The 18,894-nt window shown below is 44.3% G+C and overlaps 1 protein-coding gene across 4 annotated transcripts in view; it reads left to right on the top strand.

Annotated features, from left to right (window-relative positions):
- Nucleotides 1-18,894, top strand: part of wdr5 (WD repeat domain 5) — a 220,288-nt gene that overhangs the window by 111,955 nt on the left and 89,439 nt on the right. For all 4 annotated transcript variants that reach the window (XM_087143635.1, XM_022252318.2, XM_087143636.1 and 1 more), the window contains one exon: nucleotides 14,879-14,968. In XM_087143635.1, coding sequence (XP_086999761.1) covers nucleotides 14,879-14,968 — 90 coding nt within the window. The remainder of the gene's footprint in view (nucleotides 1-14,878; nucleotides 14,969-18,894) is intronic.

The raw sequence follows: 18,894 nt of genomic DNA, 5'->3' as shown, positions 1-18,894 counted from the left end.
TACGATGCTCTACCTACCCAAACAGTCACTACATATGGAAATTTTCCAGGTGCCTATTATTTATTCACTGAAAAGATTTGATCACCCATGGTGCACCCTGACCTCCCACAATGCAGTGCGGCATCTTCGATTATTGAGCTTCCATTTTCGCTACACGGTTCTGTGTCGATTTGATCACCTTTCCTTCCTTTGTAAATAAAGTATTACCTTGATTTAATCCAGTTATTGGTAAGAGTGTTCTTTTCGTGTATATTTTGTGTTCTTTTCTTCAGTTTTCTTGTATGTGCACCCTGCAGGTGTTTACCTTTGGTACTATGAGGTTCATTCCAGCTACGCCTGTGTCTACCCTACCAATAAATTAGAGGCCTTAGCAAGGCCTTGAATTCAGGGGGTCGCTGTCAGGATCTGTCATACTCCCCTGTCTTCTCCAGCTACCAGGACAAGGAAAAAGGCCTTACCGTTGTCCATGGGGTTTCAGCCAGGATCTGGCCAGGCCCCTGGTTTGTTCGGCTCCACGGAGCTGACGGGGAAGCTCCTTGATCAACTATGGAAGACCCGAGCAAGAACACCACCAGGATCTGGCAAGAACCCTGTCTCCTCGGTCAATTGCTGGCCTGACGTGCCGGCCGGGACTCCCCAGAGTGTATACCATCAGACGTCTCCCGGGCCCGTCCTACTATCATCGTGAAGTATGCCACTCCCTTCGCCGAACATGGTGCAGAGGAATCCACACGGCATCTCAGCCAGTGTTCCCCCAGGGACGCTGAAGAGTACCACCTGCCGTTTGACATCGGCCAAGAAGACCACTTCTTTGGCAGCCCCCACGCGTATTCCCCCTCGCTCAGATAGTGAAGTCACCAGGCTGGGCTTCCCACAAGGGCTGGGGCCTGCCCCGCTGGTGTACTGTGGAGCCATGACACCACAGTACCTGCTTATTCTTTTTCAGGATCCGCAGAGCTTACCAGGTTCTAAAGCTGCCAGGTTCTTCTGCCTCAGCCCATCCATGGCTCAGGCTTTCAGCTGAGCATATCCAGGCCATCTGACCTTACTTCTTATGGTCCCTCTTGCCGGAATTCTGCAGTTCCCATTTATCTCGTCCAGGAATGTGTCCCGGGCGTTGCACCTCCCGCAACCCTGTCTGCTACCTCTGCCGCCGGATTGCCTGCCACTGGGAAAGGCGAGCATAAGCACTCCTCTTCATCAAATTCTTTGAAACCCAAGAAGAGGCTCCACTCCGACCACAATGAACATACCTCTGCGGCTTGGCTGTCAGCCTTCCAGTCCATCAATTAAGCTATGACCTCCATTACTCGCCGCCTTGGCGTTAGACTGCCACCTGCCTCCACCGCAGACCAGCCCCCTCCACCCTCACCATGATGACAGGGTTCCACACCAGAAATGCACACCAGCCAGGCATTCCTCACAGGAGCAGACCACTGCCCACGGGACTGCGCATAGCTCTGAATGAGGCACTGCCCTTTTCCCAGCTGGGCAACTAGTATTGTCTTCTGATGAAAACGAAGTTGATTCCATCAGTGCCCTCACTCCATCCGATTGTCGCCTCCATCTTCTTCATTGAGACATGATTCAAGTGCTCGGCCTGCCATCAGCCACTCTGCCAGATGAGGACATCAGTCATGGCTTGTTTAACCGACACAGCGTGACTGGAATCTTCTGGGTCAACTTTTCCAAAACTCCCACTTGATCGTTCATGCGTGGAGATATATTCTGGTCTGTAGCCAGAACTTGGCATGCATCGCAGTCCGCTTCAGCCTGACGGTCCTCTGCTTAACCACCCGCCAAGGCTTCCAGGTGTGAAGTAGGCTCTTTACCCTACGCAACCGCTCCCTCTTGTAATCCAGAGCGGCCCCAGTGTATACAATTCCCGGCAATGCATGCTGTGCTTCTCGTCGCTTGCCCTTTATCTAGGGTCATCCAGAAGAATGTTTCTGAGATAACTATAGTGGAACACGGTTTAACAAGGTCCTTGGAACTTTACAAATACCTTTATGGAAAACAAAGAATAAGAAAGACTTGGGACTCCCCCAAAAAAATATAAATAAAATAAACAAACAAACAAATAAAAAAAAATACATCCTGAAAATTTTCCTTATGTTATCAATGCTTGTCTTATCTGTATTGCGGTACTCCATCAGGCTCCCTGCGGAGATGAACATGAGCCACGGCCCCACCTATCCAGGCAGCCGTTACACAGAGATACCCCATAGCCCCTGACATATCTACAGCATGGGCATCCAGACAGTAGCACTTCCCAGGCTGACTTCCCGTATCGCTGCTGTGGTGAATAAACCATCGGTATGAGGACCCAATCCAGAGTCTCCGTCACAGCCTTCTGGGGTGGCTCTCGCTTCCATTGGTAGGCCCACCCTGGCAACAGGGAAGTGAGTCCATGCCTTACCTGGTGATCTCTAATGACCGTACCCAATCAAAAACGAACAAATAGCATTTTCCGGACAGTCTTCCCATCTTTTTTTAGCTCTGGCCCAGTGAATTTGCCATCATGATGCAGACCTACCGCTGAGTCTCTCCAGTCGCATCCCCAGGCATCCGAATCTAATAATGTTCAAGCTGTTGGGGTTTTTTCATGCTCCTTAGCAGCCTGTAATTTGGCGTTTTCCCAAGGGGCCCTCTGGAAGAAATTTTGCAAGTCTACTGCCTGCAACCTATGCAGATTACCAATACAAATGCATTATTTCTTAAATTCTCAATCACCAGCAGTGCGCCCTCACTCAACTCCCTTGAAGGCGGCCGTCATGTTCTTCCTCTTTTTTAGCACCATTACAATTGGACGTGTTTGGTCTGGCTTCGAAAATTTTGCAGAGTTTTTCCTTCGCTACTTGTGTTTTTTGTGTCATTTCTCAATCATCTCATTTGTTTGTTCATTCTCGTTCTTGTGAACAGTAAGACGGTTCCTTTTTCCTTTTGTGTATACATATATTTTTTTATATTTATTTTTATATACATGTATAATTTCAGTCTTGCATAGGTTGGCAGACTGATTTTGTATCGACCTATTTTTCGTATTTCCTTTTTCTAAACTTCGCCTGGTGGCACTGTCTTGTGCATATTTCATTGATTTCATAATAAATTTGTCTCTTACTCTACTTGTTTGCATATCTTGTCTGTATGTACCTAAATTGGCTTTGCTCCAGTTGTGGCATTTTTGTATATATTTATCGATTTTTATCAGGATGTCTGTGAGAGCAGTTGTCTTGTTATTCTGTGATTTGTTTTTGCTTCTTGATTTCTGCTTTTCTTTTGCCAGAAATTTGGCGTTTCCTTGTTCTTTGGTGTTATTTCTCCCTTTCTGTTCATTAGATTTAAGCTTTAGAGGGAAATTTTGAGAGTTAGCTCTTCACTCCTCTCTGAGTAGTTCACCCATTTGTGGGCCTGGGATCGCTTTGTTAGTAAGGACAGTGGTGTGGTGGTTTCGGTCCTTGCTAACCTAGGGAATAGGACAGTGCATAAGTTTACTTTTCCTTCCCTTTTGGTCGGTCCGAGGTACGACCGTGCGATACACGCATTTGCTCCATTTCTGTACTGTTGAGCTCATAAGTTCACTCTCTGAGTTCTTCTCGATACATATATGTTCTCAGAAATAAAAAAAGGCCAGCTGCGCACCCAGGGGCCTTCTTCGAGCTTCGAGCATCTTAGGCCCGTCCATGCACCCCCTATTGGCCTTCTGGGGCGTAGTGGAGTCTGCTCACAACGTATTTCAAGATAAGAATCTCCAGCGAATGGAGTCAGCTCTAAAGGATGTTGACATAGCTGCTCACTCGGGTATTCGCTGCATTCTTTTCTCCTCCTTACCAAGTTACTGTCCCAGGCTCTGATATTTCACCAGAGCTTGTGTCTATGGCTTGTCATTGCCTCGATGATTCCTTGCTTACATGGCTTGAGCAGTTTGCTAAGATATCTCTTCTTGTCACGACTTAGGGAATCAGCTATTCTGGCTATGAATATTCCCTACGAGTCAGTTAATTCTGCCCTCAAGAGTCTTCCCCTGTTTGCTAACGATATCTTTGTGGGCCAGCTTACTTCTCTTCTCGAAAGTGAGGTCAAGTGAATCAACAGTGGTTGGAAGGTCTCCTTTCATCAGCCATCCGACTCTTGCCCTCGTGTTTCTCGTTCGACTCTGCCAAGACATCCGCAACACTCCACTCCTCTGGTGCGTCATCCTATAGGGCCTCCTTAGACATGCTCACTTGCCTTTGCAACCTGCTTGGGAGCAGACATGTTTCTCAGCTCCGGCTTCCTCCAGTGCCCAGCGTGGTGTCACCCGCCGCCCCCGTGGTCATTCAGGGGTTGGCGTAGGTGATTGTTCCGCTCCCTCTTCAGTCGTCAATCCTGAACCCATTGGTGGCCATCTTCCAACTTTCACAGGGTTCTGGGATGGGGGAAAATAGCGTCAGACTGATGGGTCCTTGATACTCTTCTACATGGTTGTCACATCGAGTTCACGAGTGCCTCTTCATCCAATACAGTGTTTCAGCCAACTCAGATCCCCATAAATCAGTCCAAGCATGGTACCTTAGAGTTGGAAGTTGCAAACCTGCTGCAGAAACGGGCTATCATTCCACTACAGTGCTCCATGCTTGCATGGGATTCTGGTCCACCGTTTTTCTAACCCCGAAGAAAGAGTGGGAAAATGGAGAGTAATTCTCAACCTAAGGCCACTCAACCAATTCATTTGTCCCAGGCGGTTCCGGATGAAGACTCTTTGCACAGTTCTTTGCTCAATCTCCACTCCGACTTAGGCAGCTCCAAAGACCTGAAGGATGCTTATCTTCACATACCTATTTATCCCGACGATCGCCAGTTCCTGCACTTCTCGTATCGGGATCAAACCTAGGAGTTTCATACTCTCCCATTCGGTCTTTCCACTGCACCGAGAGTGTTCATCAAAGTGGTCCAAGTAGTGGGGGCTTATCTTCGTTGCTGTGACATTCTCATCTTTCAGTACCTGGATGACTTGTTAATCCCGGGTCGCTCAAGAGCCAAGGCTATTTCAGCCACCACCACGGTCTTACCCGTCTCAGGTGTCTAATCAACTACGACAAGTCAAGAACAACTCTGTCGCAGATGCCCACATTTCTCTGGGCTGTTCTGGATCTCCACCGCTGCATGGCTGTTTCTGTGGATGCCCGCATGGACAATCTGATAAAATGTGTTTCAAGTTGGTCGACAGATACCGACTCCACATGAGACCTTTAAGGTATTAAGGTGGCCATTCCTCTAGCCGTCATCACTGCTCGTCAAGGCTGCAAAATTAAAGCACTGTCCATTGCTGATGGCCATATTCAATGGGAACCTCTTGGGGTCTGCTTTCGTACCTGTGTTTTTGGTTGGTTTTCACCTGGTGGCACTGTTTGCTTTGTTCTATATATATTTGATGATTCCAGAATAAATTTGAGTATGTTTGTCTCTTTATTCTGCTTGTTCCCATTACTTATCTGTATATATTTGTTGATTATCTTATTTTGAGAATGGTTGTCTCGTTATTCTGTGACATGTGTTTGCTTGTTGATTTCTGTTTGTATTTTGCTGGAAATTTTGGCTTCCTCTTTGTTCTTTTGGTATTGCTTCTCCCTTTCTGTGTATTAGATTCAAGTTCTAGAGGGAGATTTGGAGAGTTTCCTCTTTACCCTGCCTCGAGTATAAATTCGCCCATTCCCGGGCCAGGGATTGCTTGGTTAGTAAGGACAGTGGTGCAGTGGTTTCGGTCCTTGCTAACCTAGGGAATAGGACAGTGCGTAGGTTTACTATTCCCTTTAGTCGGTCCAAAGTATGACCATGCGATACCTGCATTGCGAGTTATTTTTTTGAGTTCTTCACGACTTGCAGCAGTCTGTTGGCTGGTCCTCTCATATGGGATGATACATCCGGTCGATCAGCACCGCACCCATGGGCCTTCTTCAAGTGTCTTTGGCCCGTCCACGCACCCCCTACTGGCCTTCTGGGGCATGGTGGAGCAAGCCCACGGACGCGCTTTTGGGTGACTTATAGCTGACGTGGCTCGGCTTACCATCCGGTTCTGGTAACACCGCTTGGGCAATCTTAGCATGTTGGATGCTCCCTGCAGGCAGTCTTCTAGCACCCAGCAACCTCTGGCCAATCTACGCCCTTCTACTGGCCGTCTGGGGCGTAAGCGAGTCCGTCAAACAGGTGGCACGGGCAACTCACTTTGGCTTGTCGTCCGGTCCAGCAACGCCATACTGCAGGGTTCCGCGAGTAGCTGGGGCATTGGTTGGTTTTCCCTGCCACTGTACTGCTTGCCCACAGGCTTCCTTAAGATTTTCTACCAGAAACCCGGATCTTCTACCAGCCTACCGGGTGTTACCTGGGACGGAACCAGCTGGAGATAATTCTGCGCTATGCCCGCAGACCCCTTATGACTTCCACACACCTAATCCTTTTGGTGTCTGAAACTTTGTCATCAGTGGTAAACCCTTTTACTAATCCGTCGTTCTTGTTCTTTGCAGGTTGTATATGACACCTGGGGTTCAGGGTTGTCAGTGCACTCTCGCCTTCATGCCATCCTCTGGTTCCGTGCTACTCTGCATATGTACTGGTAATCTGTGTAGGTTACAGGCAGTGGCCTCTCTACCCACCTAGAGTGGGATGAGTCTACTACTGCCTACCTATCAGATTACCAACCTCCCTCCTCCCCTCCCCTTGCAGCCTCGGTGCACTTTGGGTGTCGAAAAAGAAGAAGAACATGGCGGCCGTCTTCGCAGGAGTCAAGTGAGTGAGGGCATACTGCTGGTGATCGAGAATTTAGCGAATGGAAGTAATGGATAGGAAATAATGCATATGTATTTGTAATGTGGTAGGTATGCAGTAGTAGACTCATCCCACTCTAGGTGGGGTGAGAATCTATTTCCATGGCGGCTCACCACATACAACTCTGTGATTCACGGAATGACCAATCTGTGGTCCTCACATGGCTCCACGTGACCATGAATTCTGCCATGGAGCCTTGCCATACCGCACACCAGCCAAGTGCATTTACTTCAAAGTACGCATGTCCAAAATCTGCTCACTGTGACTGCTACGAGGTCCATCAAAAGTAGGCTTGCTGTGAGCCCACTATTTTAGTGCGATGGTGAAACAGGCATTCTCTCCTGATTACGCCAAGCGTGATTGAAATGAAGAGGTGTACTTCATCACGCCTTGTCAGTTTCTGAAATAAATGCTTTCAGTTGTTAATCCTTAGCACGATTTTGGATATTGAAGTGGTTTTTTGTCTATGGATATCTTTTTTGTGAGCGGAAATTATTAGCCATTTCCTGTTGTCACGTTTAACGTGTACTACAGTGAGTTCTCTTTTTGTCTGAGTGAGTTCCTATGGACGCTCCTTCAATTATTCATATCACAATTGTCATGTGGCCTGACTCCTCTACACCAGCCTTTTTTTTTTCACTCTTGAATGAAAGTGATCAATGTCTTCTGTCGCAGTCAGTTTGCTGGTGGCCACGCCCAACACGGCTTACCACGGCACTTGGCTTACCTTCAAATTGACATGAACGTCTTCAACCCTCTTCCATGTGTTCCGGTGTTGTACACTGCCACTAAAAACAACTTATGCATCCAACTTAGCAAGCCTTTAGTGAGGAACTCCTTGCTCAATGAAGACTGAAACTACATCTATTTAGGTTACATGAAGTCTGTGTCTCGATCTCCGACCTATTTCATTCTTCTCCTGTTATCAAGGTAAATTTCAAAGTCTGTTCAACCGCCTCTAGCAGCATGGCATTCCATCACCTTTTTCATATGTTCATCCAGCATCCCTTGTCGGGAAATTGGTCTGGTCACGAGACCTAAGCTAGGTTCTGTAAATACTTTCCTGTCCTTCCTTTGAGCCTTAAATAATGCCTCCCTTAAGTACACCAGCGTCAGGTTGACCTCTCTCCTGACAATGATTACCTCTAGAGAGGGCAGCAAACTACAGGCTTTACCCAGTGCTGAATGCTGTCTACATTTGGAGCCCCACAGTTTTCACGTCATTCCTTCAATTGGCTTCTTTAGGAAGGATCAGACTCCCTCACTTGATCCTTCTGATATCTTTGCACTCTCCATCTCCTTACATACTGGAGACAATGCGGATTAACTTTGGTGCCCTGTTTGTGTCCTGAAGTGGTACCTGACTAAAACGATAGCATGAGAGAGACGATAACCCCGTTGCTTACGACTATCACGAGACCATACCGTCTTGCAGCGTCAGTCACTATTGCCCACTAGTTGGCCTTGGCCATTAGATTTACTAATCCAGTCTAGCCGTCAAGCTCTGATCAACATAGTCAACACTGCATCAGGGTTCATTATGAAAGAGCAGTATCTGCACCTTGGTCTTACTCTCGAGACGTTAACATTGCAGACATATGCAAAGCTTCATGTTGGAAGTCTCCCTCTGCCTCCTGCTACTTGGATGGATGTCCTGCAGAGCAACACCGCAAATGGCAGGGGAATCCTACTGTCCACAGTGCAGATGTCAAAGTGACCTCCTTTAGGATGTACGGACGACAAGTCCTCTTGAAGTTGATTCATTATTTCTTAAATTTATACACTCTTCCTTGTTTATATGTGAAAGTGTATTCTAGGCATAACCTGTGTTGTTGCCAACCCCTGACCTAGACTGGTGCTACTCTGTATATGTAGTGACTGTTTGGGTAGGTAGAGTGCGTAGACTTCTCCCCCACAGTAAGTGTGGGTCGAGTCTACTAGAGAATACCTACCCAAACAGTCCTCTTCCACCTGTCCTCCCCACTCTGGCTCCAACCTTTTGAGTTGCTTTCAAAAAGGACAATCATGGCGGCGAGGCCGTGTTGCATTGGGGGAGGTCAGGGTACACCGCGGGTGATCAAATCTTTTCAATGAATAAATAATAGGCGCCGGGGAAATTTGCATATGTAATAACTGTTGGTTAGGTACTCTTTAGTAGACCTGACCAACACTTAATGTGGTTGATGAAATTATGATGTCTACGGCGGTGTACCTACCCAAACAGTCACTACATGTGCAGATTTCTTATGCGCGTATAGCTATTCGCTGAAAAGACTTGATCATCCATGGTGCACCTTGACCTTCCTCAACGCATTGCGGTCATGCCGCCATGTTCGTCCTTCTTTTGTCAGTGCCCTATCGCAATGGACGTGTCTTTTAGACATGTTTGAGTTTTTCGAGTTCCATTTTCCCCTCATGGTTCTGTGTTGACTTGAATCATCCATCCTGAAAAACTTTACCTTATGAGATTATAATTTTATTGGTAAGGGTGCTATTTCCATGTTTTTGGTGCCCTTTTCTTTTCTCTGTATTTGCTTTTGCAGGTCTTTACCGTTGGTGTCACGAGGAACGGTCAACCCTACATTCCCCATAGGCCTTGCTGCTTGAATGGGCGCATTCACACGTTAGTGGCCCATATAATCCACACAGCCCTAGTTGCATGAGAGGGCGAATTGTAATTTTTAGCAGTTTTCCCTTTAAACGCTTGAGCGGGCGTTCCCTTATTTAAGCAGCTGTTGTGGATAAAGGACTAACCACTTGAGTGGGCGATTCTCGATAAAGCGGTAGGATGGGGACAAGGCCTGGCCGCATGAGTGATTCACTTGTATATGTGGCTCTGACAAGGATGTAAGCCTTAGCCACGAGTGGGGGGGTCCCTAAGGGGATGTACCTCCTGCTCGACAGTCGTGCATGGAGCTGACTGATGTGGCTAGATCGAGCCCTGATCTCTTGCCCTCATTCTCTTACGGAATAAAGGCAAGGCCAAGCCGCATGAGTGAACGCTCTGTAAGCGTGAGTGTATCCTAAGCGGCTCTGAGAAGGACTCCAGCCTTAACTGCGACACTGGATTCCACAGTTGTCAGATTCCCCCCCCCCCGGGACATTCTTGACTTATGACCATTCTATCTCTCCGCCCTCCAATAGACAACCTAGTCAACCGAGCCAGTGCCTCCACCGACTGCCTAAGATTCAACGAGGCTGATTGACAACCTATGACTCAGAAAAGCCAGCGGGCCAACAGGGTTCCTCTCCTCCCCTCCCCCCGCGGCCCACAATGGTTACCTGCCATCGTAGCTGTGCAGCACGCAAGGCCACATCCTCGGTAGTCTTGGCCGACCAGACATCTAGTCGGCCTCATACTGACAACACCAGGTTGGGCCCCATCGTTCCACCGGGTCAGGCCCGCCTGATGATTCCTCGGCTCACGGTGCCGGGACACACAGCAAGAACTCACCAGGGACCGTGGAGTGTAGCCTACCTGGCTACTACAACCTCCACAACCCAACAAGACGGCGTCCGTACCAGCCAAGTTCACTGTCCGCACACGAGATCTTCCGATGTAGGCGTGTCCAAATTTCATACATGTGTACTGTATCTTCTATGAGTTCTCCCCTTGTGGGCATGTCTAGATGTAGTTACTGTAACTGTTGCGAGTTCCAACAAAAGTGGGTCTTCTGTCGGCCGCAAATTTTGTCAAAATGATACCTTGTGTTATCTCTTCCAATTACGCCCCGCGTGATTGAAACAAAGAGCTTTACTTGACTGGTATCATTTTTGATATTCGATGAACAATCTCTATTCATTGAAATGAAATTGATTTGGACTTTCGAAAGGTACTTATGTCTGCACTTTTTCTGATTCTGAATGCAAAATATGATCACTGTATTTCCGTCATGCAGTACTATTAATGATTTTAAGTTTTTGCATGGACGCTCCATTCATGACTCCCAACTTTTCATCCTTTCAGATTTATGCAGTCTGACTTTAATCCCCCATTTATGCTGTTTAAATGCCCGTAGTTCTTCAATACAGTGACGTCATCTGCCACTCTTAACTAGTCTTCCGACAACAATTCCTTACCCGATAAAGATGAGGTCAGTCCTTATCCAGGGCAAATAACACTCGTACTTGGGGTTTCAAACAAAAAGTGTCACCTCTATTTACACCTCCCTTTAAAACCTTTGTTCAGGGATGAGTGTAAGCCTGCCCTTTCATAAACTAACCAGTGGTCACGAAGGATTTTGGGAACAAGCACTACCACAGTTCTTCTTCCCTCACCGTTCCACACAATGGCCAAATTCTGCTCTGCCCTCTCCACAATTCTCACAGGCAACGTAGGGAGATACAGACCAAAAAGGAACTTCAACGCTGCCTTGTTCCCTAGACCTGACGCTAATGGCTACCTAATTCTCAGGTACCTTCGTGATCAATTTTAGATACTTCACTTACTTTGCTACCTACTATAGTAGTAAGGTTTGGAGACACCTCTTCAATCAGATGAATACCTGTGTCTGTTCGTTCGGCTACCCTCTTGGATTTATGTCTGCCTGTTGGTTCAGCCAAACTCATTGAATTACTATCTCTGTTGACACACGTAGTTATTGCATGTACATGGGGTTCCTCTTAAAGTAGCTCAACCCCTGTCAGATTCAACCCAGACTTTTTTGGACTTAAATTGTTTGATTCCCATTCCAAATTCAAGTTCCTCTACTTCATTCAGGGCAGACTCTCTAACGTTGGTTATCACATTGTAGCTTCACCGGATAAATCACTACAGTGGTACGCCCTCCCTATGCCAGATAAATCACTACGGAGGTATGCTTTCCCTACGCCTTGGCCTCCTCAATAGACAGTTGTTCTTATGAACATTGGACTTTGAGATTAACCCGAAGGTAATCCACATCTCGAGGCCAACAACTCCTTTAACTAATACATATGCTTGCTGTCAGAGAAAGATTCACGCAGTAGAATAGACACTACATCACAATGTGACCTAGTCAGTTCCTTAGGTACCTGACAACAGACTCTGTGCATTGCTGTCCCTTCCTTCACATGGAACATCTAGCTACTGTTGTCCTGCGCCAGACCCACTCGTCTTCAGGTCTTAGTCGCAGACAACCCTTTTCGTCTCCTTCCAACAGGGTAAAAATGTCAGACATGTAAGACCTACATGTACATACCTCTCTGTTAACCTTACTGCCGGTAATTCTGTCAGAATTGGCCAGGAAAGACAATTCTCTTTGTGTTGTTCAGACCTTCCTAGATCCCTAATATCCCTAACATCTACATTAGCAGCAAACAGTTCCCCACTACTCAAGGCAGGATGAACAGTGTACATTGTAGTGGTTCAATTCAAAGACCAGTAAGTGCAGTAACGATTCTTTTCTTCTACTATGAGACTCGGAACTGCAGTTTTCAATCATACTTAGCAACTGTCTGCTGTCACAGTTACATAATGTGCTCCACCATCGACTCCCATTCCTTAGACGACACATGACTCCAGGTATTTCCTTCCTGCTGTGTCCTTTTCAATGTTTCTTCCTAATACTGAGTCCATATCTGGCTTGGACTCGTGACAGGCATATTCCTTTCTCGATGATAGACCAGTGCCACTCTGGATATGTAGTGACTGTTTGGGTAGGTAGAGCGCCGTAGACTTCTTCCCACAGTAGTGTGGGTTGAGTCTACTAGAGAATACCTACCCAACCAGTCTTCTCCTGCCCGTCCTCCCCACTTGGCTACGACATTCCTAGTTGCTTTCAAAAAGGACGAACATGGCGGCATGACTGCATCGCATAGTTGGAGGTCAAGGGGCACCATGGATGATCAAGTCTTTTCAGTGAATAGCTATACATGCATGGGAAATTGGATATGTAGTGACTGTTTGGGTAGGTATTCTCTAGTAGACTCGACCCACACTACTGTGGGGGAGGAATTACCCATTTGTAGTGGATCTTATAACATCTTTATATACCACACACAGAAATCGGCACCTGGTAACAGATGTGGTATTTAAAATGAAACAAATTTTTACACAGTTACTGGCCGACCATTGTGAAAAAAGAAAATACAATGTCTGTTCTTTAAAAACTATACAGCATTCTAGGTGAAAATGTGTTATAGATTGACTGAGGCTGTCATGTACATGTATTTTCTTTCAAGTAAGTTTTTGGGGTGTATGGCAGTCCATTTTTGTTTATTTTACCAATGTTGTCACCTACCTGTAATTCTGATCCCCACAGCAGTGTTTATCTGTAAAAAGTTAAAAACTAAGGGAATTTATTGTATCTTTAAGATGCCACAGGGTATTTTGTCCACAATGTTACATACATGTATGTATCATCAACGGATACCGGTATGTCCCAGATTTGCCCACATTACGTACATTACATACATGTGTCTTAAAGACCTGGAAAATTTTGCTTGGTTTGGCTGTTTTCAATCCTAAATGGGTTATGGTTATAAATGAGGTGACGTTTTGGTAAATTTATGCACATAATAAAAAGTGTCCGGGTCAATTTAACCCCTTCATTGTGGAGGACTGCTATTACCGCACCACTGTGTGAGAATTAGTGCATACCACACATACAGTCTATTCACCATGCAGCTGCTGGTTCAATGGGGTCTGCTGCTGGACAAAGCCCTCCATTTAGGGCATACCACAGCCCAGCAGTCGCGGTCAAAATCCCACAGTGAAGGGGTTAAAAGGGCCTGTGAAAAATGAAATGTATTAGTTATAACTGAAAATTATAGGTTTTTAAAGTATTTCCAGGAAGCAAAACTTGTTGTTTTGAAAAATAAATTGAAGAAAAAGATTTTTAAAATTATTTTGGGAAACGACCCCACCCCCAAGAGGTATCTCATTAACATAGAAAATTGAGTATCTGTGGCGTGCATTTAAGAATACATCATCGTGCACTGCTAGGTGTTGCCGTGGGCTGCAGCAATATCTATAAAGATGAGACAAGTCTGCATAACTTTCCAATCAAAGAAATATTTAGACAAGTTTGAGCATTGAAAGTCAGGCTGACCAGGGCCAAAATAATGGTCAGGACCAACAGCAAGCTCCAAACTGCATAGTGTTCATTTTGAGCCAGAGTGTTTTCTTGAGAACATGTATGACTCATTTGGGATGAAATTCAAATGATTATTGAAGTCAGATTCCATGCTGATGATCTTTAGGAAATCCAAGAAAGCCTGTGAACAATGTCAAAGAGAAGCTTTCACGCAAACAGCAAAGGGTAAGAAATGCTGCCGATTGCTGCGACGATGAGTGTACTGTGTGTACACCTGCTTTACCATTCATTGTATACATAGACATGTAAATGTATTTATTTTACATTCAACATTCCGCGGCCATGTCCATGTTTCTCTTAGACTACCTGTATAATTTTGCTGTGATTTGTGGTTCTAAAATGTATGTCACACTTAATACCATCATTAGTCAGGATTGAAACATTCGTGTGAGGGGTCAGTAAAATTAACTAAGGGACCTTTGTTCCGTTTTCCATTCCCCATTTTGTTATTGGCATACTAGTGAATATTTTAAACAGTTAATGAACAGTGTGTCCACGGAGATTTTCGTGGACCCTTAAGAGCAAATATTCAGTCCATGTTATCTGCATAATTCTTGTCAGTGGCCCTAGTATTTTCTTAAGTACAGAGAAAGTCCTTCATATTTTTCAATCACTTTGTTATCACGGCTCAAAATGTACAGGAAAAAATTATCACAATGTCTTGCTCTGTGATACCCTCCAGTGGCCAATTTTCAAATCCTAAATTTGCTATCAGTTGTACCCTATTAGTGTGGAAGTGCCCCAAATACAGTTTTCATGAATCTTCAAAAAGCTCTGAAAAAATTCAGAGGCAGGCATATGCTGTGTTGATTTTGGGGCTATGTATTTAATTTTTTACATATTTTAAATACCTTACATCGATGTGCTTTATCCTGTGATAAAAGTTGCCAATGGCAGGCTTTGGACTAGTGAGAATACTCAAACTCTTGCTTTCTTATATGGATATTAAAGCTATTCATTTTTTTCTTTTGAATTTGCCATGTCATGATTGTTTATAGGGAATTTCAGATGTTGCTTGGTCAAGTGACTCCCGCCTGCTTGTGTCGGCATCAGATGACAAAACTCTCAAAGTGTGGGATTTTAGCACCGTAAGTATACTTACAAGTACAGAGCAGAGACACTCAGGGAATCTAATAAATATTTAATAGTTTTAGAGAAACATTTTCTTCATGTTTATCCATGTTATCATGTACGTATTGAATAAATAGTTGTTACAAAATCCTAGAGCACTTGCTTCAAATTCAATATCCACTTGACAACTCCAGCAGTTGGTGATTTATTGTCTATTCACATGGACCAGTACAGTGGAACACCATAAAAACAAACTTGACAGGGTCTACACAAAATATTCCGCATAGTTGTAATATGTTGTGGTTGAAAATTTTCTCTGTACTGAACAGTTGCTCAGTACAGCAGTTCTCAGTCACAGATGCATACTTCTGTTATGAACTCTGGCCCATTCAAACGTGCCACTGCCGGCCGCCCCACAAAAGTTTAAGTGTGAGGATTTGTGGCCAGCACTCACACACAGAAATAAAGTTGAAGATAAAAAAGTTCAAATTCCTACATTTTGATAAATGTATGTCCATCATCTTTCATGTTTCACCTTTCGGGTAGTCTTCACTAGAAGCACAATGAAATCAAGTTTCCCTTGAGTCATCACTTGAAATTTGTGTGTGACTGGTAGGCACAGTTACACTGGTGTCCATTGCGGTCAACTTACCCAGACAGTCACTATATATGCATGTTTCCATAGTGCTCTATTACTGTTCGCTGAACATTTTATCAACCGTAGTGCGCCCCCTATCGGTCCACCCAAGGTGTGTTTGCTGCCATGCTCGTCCTTTTTCTTAGTGCTTTTTGCTTACAGATGTGTCTTTCGACCATCTCCATTTTATCGAGCGTTCTGTGTCACTGAAGCTGATCTGTGTTATCCTAATCAACTGTGAGGCGTTGTACTGTACCATACCTTTATACCCATATCTGTTTGTGTCACTATTCAATCACATTTTTGTGATAAGTCACATTTTATGTTTGTCTTTATGACTACTATGTATTTTTATCACCATACCTAATAAGGTTATTTGTATGGCGCCCCCACTATTTATATTGCTTGGCCAGTACCTTGCTTTAGATGAGTCAATGCTTATTTTTATATATTTGTACATGTCTTTCCTGGCCCGATAATTTTATTCTCCGGGCCAGTAGTTATCCTCATGGCATTATTTACTTGGTACGATTCCTCTGGCTTGTATAAGAATTTTTCATCCCCTTGTCGTTATTTTTACGGTACTTTGCTTTGGTAACGATCCCTCAAGGCTCCCCCTTTGCTACCTCAATATCAGAGGCATGTAGCCTAGTGCTTAGGGCCTTTGGCTTCTGATGGCAAGGTCGAAGGGTTGATTCCATTTCGGCACATTTGTGTGTGTTCTCTCTTTTTCTTGTCTGTACATATCTGGAGGCCACTCAACCGGTCATCGTGGGAGTAACTGGGCACATCTGCTCAGAGCTTAGTGTCGATTCCAATAACTCAGTAAAACAAATGTGAACACCCCCATTCCCTTAAGTGTCAACCAGTACAGGAGCTGGGCGTCTAGGTGGGTTGACCATCCTGAGTGCCACACAGGATCAAGAGGATGGGGCTGATGTCTCCTTGGTCCCCTGTTTGTATTAGGCATGTTAGGGCTCCCCAAGCCCCTGTCGCAGCCAAGAGAGCAGAGTCCACTGGACCACTGCAAAGTTGGCTGTACCTTTTTTGGCATTGTGATCACCTCACAGAAGCCAGCCCACCCTTCCAACGATACCGCTTGCTTCACAGCTCTACCGTCCAGCCTACACTGTACAGCCTTCCTGTCTCTTCTTGTGGAGTAGCTTTTCTATGCCTGCGAGGATGATTCACTGGTGTCCTTGGACCTTGCAGCCTATGCTGTCCAGACCCTTGACCAGAACACCACTACAGCTTTCAAATAGTTCTCATGAATATCCTGTCTGATTACCTCTTCCCATCCCGCTAAGGCACCATTTCAAAATTCCTATCGGGTAGGTGTCCAACAGAATGGTCTGTCTGATACATTCGTTATTAGTTGGCTATCAGGTGAATTGTTCTCAAGCAGCCAATTCCAACTGAAAAAAGCCTGGGGCTGGACTGATACAGTGCATTACTCCCAAGGCTATGTGGTTTCAGTGGAGCAGCACCCCCACCATTATTCACTAAACTGAAGTCACTGTTGATGGATATACCATGTGTGGCTGGCATGATTTAATGTCTCTCTTTCCTTTTCCTCAATACAAGGCTGTTCTTCAGTATTCCTCTGTGACTTTATAGTATAATATGTTTTACTGTGTTGCCACAAGCCTGTTTTTCTTCAGACCTGATTAAGGTCAGAGTCAATTGCAGGAAGGAATTAAATCTAACGTGAATGATGTTGAAAACAAATCAAAATATGCCTTTCATAACTGCTCAACAAGTTTTAGTTAATATTTTGACCTCTCAAGAAAATATTTTGGAACCATCAGATCTTCTTTTTCCCCTAATAGGTTTGTGGTTATTAAGTACATGTGCTGTTACGTGTTCCTGCATTTGCAGATATGTTTAATCATTAATTGATCGATATCAACATCAGGTTATTCTTAATTTTTATTCAATTGACACGGTAGCACGAAATAAAAAAGCAAGAAATGGAAAATACTCAAATGTAATATTAAAGGATTATGCGTATTTCCCACACTTCAAAGAATGAAGTATAGTCTTTTAAGAAAGGTTGAAGTGAGGAATATAACAAATACAAACACTGAATGAAGTTCTTGATAAATTGTTTCAGTGAGCATCATACATGTATGTTTAGGATGTTACTGTTCAATTCCAGAATTAATCTATGCCCAAAGTATAATCATACATGTACATATGTCAGCTTAAGCTTCAGGTGGAAGTCAAATACAATATTAAGACGTATCATATGTACATGTATCAAGCTAAACAAAACTAGAATTGATCAGAGTATACTAAACGTTATGTTTAGATTTATTGAAAATTTTTAAATATTGAATTTTTTTTGTAAGTTAACTGAAATTTAAAACACATTTATTACAACTGAACTGTTATAAACTATGCATTTAAACCAGTTAAAAATTCTTAACTTCTACACAAATACAAGAAGAGATATAATGATCTCCTTCAGATGCCAGAAAAACATTTGGCAAGAAAACGTAGTGTCGACTGTAATAGCGGGCCTAATTTTATTGATCCAGGGTAAAATTTTGTAACATCCTAATTGCATCACGAAGTCTATTCATGAAACTCCAAATCTAGTATATTTCTATCTTCAAGAAAATTGAATTGTCTTAAGCTGGAAATACTATAATTGGGTTCAATTTCCCCTGCATTCGTCCGTCACCTGTCATTCTCATGGTTTCAATGATTCTGGAATGGTGTTGGAAAAAAAACATGGCAAGATATTATTTGCATTCCTCAATCAATATTGCCTCCAAAAAAAAAAAGAAAATTGTACTTTCTTCTAATGTACCTGCACGTGTCATTGAGTGACTGCACAGTTTGACACTTTTCGCAATAGACACAGGCATCGTCTGCCAGTTTCCTGTAGTCATGACAAGCGTAAAGCACGAATCAAAAATCAGTGATTTTTTACATTGATTACACAAACGTCAAAACAAAAATTCCCTTCCCAATTCCGATAAAAATATGCCCAAATATGTTTGCTTGACAACTCCCACATCTCAAGAGCCCAACTAATTGTCAAACACTGAATTATTCACACTGCTGCAAAAAGACCTAGCGTACCCGCCAATGAGACTGTGTTTTCATGATGTACATTTTGCAAGACACAGTTATCCAATCGCAAAATTCCTTCATGATATCAAGCTTCTTCAGCTTCCATCTTGCGCAGGGGTGGCCATGCCACAGTGGGCGAGTGAACTCACACTATCGATGCCATGCAGCTAGTGTCGAAAATCATAAGACAGACGGAAAATTAAATAAGAATGTCTCTCTGTGTCA

The sequence above is a fragment of the Acanthaster planci genome, linkage group LG11, assembly GCF_054643075.1.
Source record: "Acanthaster planci isolate LZ-2023a linkage group LG11, COTS_SCS, whole genome shotgun sequence".
NCBI classification, from domain to species: domain Eukaryota; kingdom Metazoa; phylum Echinodermata; class Asteroidea; order Valvatida; family Acanthasteridae; genus Acanthaster; species Acanthaster planci.
This window is presented reverse-complemented; position numbering and strand designations above follow the sequence as displayed.